We start from the raw sequence: 3961 nt of genomic DNA on the forward strand, positions 1-3961 counted from the left end.
CTCTTAAACATGGGAAAAAGTGTGTCGTCTCTAGATCTTAAATACATTGAGAATGAAGTTTCGTTGTAATAGGATATTATCTCCCATTAGAACCTTTGGATTATCGACTTGGCTTGTTCTTACATCCTCTTTAAAGGCTAAAAGCCTCGCTCATTTTTGTCTTTGCTTCTCTAAATTGGAGTAAGGTGTCGTCAATGGAATCCGAGAACGAAAGAAAGCTTAATTGTCAAATCGTCCTAGTCTCTGAGATAGGGACCTTACAGAATGACACCTAAGCCACCCTCTTCTTGGTCAAGAGGGAGGCTATGTTTGTGTGGCCTACTGGCACTTATTAGAGAAGTAAGTGTAAGATGATACTTAAGTAGCAGTCTAAGGTTGTTACGAAAGTACTGGCCTTAGTTCAGATTCAATGACGAAACAAGTCACATGACACTCTCGCCAGACACTTGACAAGGTGACCACCACTCTAGGGTAACGGGGCCAATTGGGGTACGGACAATGTTCGGGAAAAATGTGTCTCAACGTAATATCGTGCCGTTTTCAATTTCAAAAATGCCGGTTGAGGGCAAGGGGAAAGGGAGAAAGTCCGCACAAAATAGAGTGAAAACCCACAAAATAAGCCTAATTTTCTAAAATTTCCTCTTGGCAAATTCAAGGAAAGGAATTTTGCATGTTTGGGAAAATGATTTTTCCCAAACACTGGGTACGGGACACTGGGTACGGGTTAGAATTCTGGCACAAAGACCGCCCAATGTAAGCACAAGCTTGCTCCCTTTCCACACGCAGTGGTGTACGTGTTACACTCTGATTGCGCACACCAATGTTCAAATCTGTGCTCTGTAACTGCCCAGCACTATGCCTTTTCGTTTTCGGTTCAGATTTTGCTTGGAACTCCATCCCTTGAGCGCAGATGGATGCATAATTTTTTCTTCCCACCGTTTCGTACCTCACGAAGCAGGGGATCAACTTTGATGTCACAATATATATATATTGGCCCCCTTACCCTAGATAGCACAATCACGGCTAACAAGCTTGCTCCCCCGTACACACTCAGAGAGAGAGAGAGAGAGAGAGGGGCTCATAAATAAAAAAGAAACTGACACCGTTCACGCTTTGCATTACATTGGTGCGCATGTAAAAGTAAAAGGTTTTACTAAGCGACCTGGACTACTACTGCAGAAACACCCCGGGTATGCTCCTGACCTGCCCACTTGCATGGGCTCCTATGCGATGAGTTTGTTATCTTCAATAGATATATACCAGGAACTAATTAAACTGGGAGAGAATTTTTTTATTTGGCAGGATTGTGAGAGGGAAGCTCAATTTAAGGATCATGTAATTGGAAACAAGAAAACATTGTAAGAGGAGCAAGGTTCTCCTCAGGTACAAAAGGCACTGGACTTTTGTACCGAAATGATACTCTTCATTCAAGACATTGCAAGCAGGGTTTAAAACATCAGCCATTGTTTGAAAGAAAACTCAGTGCAGAGCAATAATATGTGCACACAGTACATGGAACATTGCCAAAATTGATCTAAAGGCCTACGCTCCCATAAATCAAGATGACAATTGGCATTCAATTCTTATGGTACCTATTGAACCATCAGCTCAATGATGATGCCAATCAGAACGAATTGCCAACTCAATCTGGATATAAGCCTAGAACTTGACCTCCGTGCACACTCAAACGATCCACCAAAGTAGCCTCATAATGTGATTCATCGTCAAGTACTCGGAAGGGGATCAATATCTTCAACATTTGAAAGACGTAGTCTCTTAGAAGGACTCTCCATCCAGTCATGGTTTACCATGCGAACTTGCACTTTTCCAGGCTTTGCAAGGGAGACCGCCGGATAAATCAAGTGTTTTCCCAGGGTCATATTTTGCCATGCAACACCTGCCTCCTCACCATTGATTGTAAATGAGCACCTGTTGTATGCCATGTCAAGATGAACCTGAACAACCACCTTTTCCTTGTCATAGAAAGGATCAACATACGCCTTTGAGTGCTTTGCTTCACTAAAGTTTGAACTGTATAAGTTTCCATCTGCCCCCAAGGCCCAGCTTCCACCCATATCTCCCAAAACCAGCTCACCGTTAGGCATGTGAGGTGAATCTGGTCTATGAATGTAAAAACCAATCCTCATGTTCTCACAGCGAGTCTGTATAGCAATTTCCCATTCAAGAAAGGTATTTTTTGTCGTAGTCAGATATGAGCAGCACCTTGCAAAACCTTTAAATTTCTCTTTAGAGCAAGAGATTACAGAAGAGTCGTGGTTATCGATAACATACTTCTTTGGATGACCAGAAGCGTCCCATCTCAAACCTGCAACATTCAAAGCTTGCTTTCTGTAAGCATTAAAGAGTGTTGTCTCCGGAATGATACACAGGGGCTCAATAAATCTGCACAAAATATCGGTGGGTATCTTTGCAAAGTTGAGAGGAAATTTCCGGAGCATTTGGGAGAGGGAACGTGATAACAAATTCATCACCTTGTGTACTTGTGTATCATAGTCAATATTGATTGTTTTAGATGATGACAGGAGTTCCAAAGACCCCGGTATGCAATTATTAAGAACATCTTCAAGATCATCTTCACTGATGGACCCATCATCAAGAACAAGTCTCAATGCAGTCCATCGCACCAAATGAAGGAATGTGAAATACTCTGCTAAGGGCTGCCCCAGCGCATACTTCTCTGACCTTTGTATGGCATGCATGAAAGCCAGCTCCGACAAGTTCCTGTAAATAAGTCGCTCCTGATCACATTGTGAAAATAACTTCGTGGTACTGCATCCAGCACGATCCAGCACATACACACGGAACTTATCCAACAAGTTTCTCATGTTCACGAGGCCCGTGTCTTTCTTTGAGAGATGTGTAGGGTAAAGCTGTAGCCCAAGGTTGTATGCTGCTATGATGCCCAGATTCCACTCCGTATCTTCAAATTGGTGTCTGAATGATGTCCTGTGCAAGTAGCCAATGGCAAGGCGCTCCAAGCGTATCAACAAGAAGAACATGGCTGCTTCCACCACCTTCATAGCAGACAATATGCTATGCCAGCTGCTATCTTGCACTGCATCTGTGTAGAGGAACTCTATACAAACTTGCATGGTGACCGGATCAATATTGGGCAGATGGAAACGAGAAAGCCGGTTTTCTGTCATGCCTGAGTGTAGAAGCATGCTCTCAAGGACAGGAGATCTGGAGGCGACTAGCATCCTGCAAGCTCCTATCTCTTCTTCTTCATCCCCACAGACAAACACCATATCGCAAAATGTTTCATTGTGGAGCATGCGCTGGATGTCCTTTGAAAGGGAGCCTTGACTGTCATTATCATGGTGCTCGTTTGCACCCAGTGTTCCCAATTCATGTCCACCTCCGTTTTTCCGTTTGCCTCCCATCTCTTCCTCGATTAACCTCAGGATTGCCTCACACACACACACACACACACACACACACACACGCACAGAGAGAGAGAGAGAGAGAGAGAGAGAGAGAGAGAGAGAGAACGAGAACCCGTTGTTTGCGTTTTCGCACGATCAGTGAGAATATGAATGTGAGTTTTTAATTTTGAAAAGCTGGCTTTTCAAAATTAGGGAAAAATTACCAAAATACCCCTCAAATTTTGAAAATTCCCGATTAATTATGTTTCGGTTGCGGCAAAGAAATTGAAGATGTCATAAAATCCAATATTTAACCAACCCAAATGATTTTCTCATATTAAACTGATCATTTATTGTGAGAATAAATGGGAACAAGGATTAGAATATAGACATGTGCTTATGGATCTATCTGAACTGGGTCAAGGTTAAAGGGGTCCAAATGAGAGATGGTATGTCAAAGAGCAAGGATAGCTAATAGAGCTTAAAGACCTTAGGGTTAGCTTCATTAAAGACCTCCAAAGGTTAGCGTTAAAAGTCCTTTGACCTTAGGCAAGCTAGGGCTTTGCTTGAGGTGG

General features: G+C 42.9%; 1 protein-coding gene across 1 annotated transcript; it reads right to left on the reverse strand.

Annotated features, from left to right (window-relative positions):
* Positions 1–1149: 1149 nt before the first annotated feature.
* Positions 1150–3510, reverse strand: LOC147425903 (uncharacterized). The gene has a single exon (XM_086498628.1). The coding sequence runs from the start codon at positions 3402–3404 to the stop codon at positions 1725–1727; it is 1680 nt and encodes a 559-aa protein (XP_086354754.1). The 5' UTR covers positions 3405–3510; the 3' UTR covers positions 1150–1724.
* Between the last annotated feature and the right edge of the window lie 451 nt (positions 3511–3961).

Source organism: Adiantum capillus-veneris, chromosome 24, assembly GCF_014529385.1.
Source record: "Adiantum capillus-veneris isolate H3 chromosome 24, ASM1452938v2, whole genome shotgun sequence".
Taxonomy (NCBI): domain Eukaryota; kingdom Viridiplantae; phylum Streptophyta; class Polypodiopsida; order Polypodiales; family Pteridaceae; genus Adiantum; species Adiantum capillus-veneris.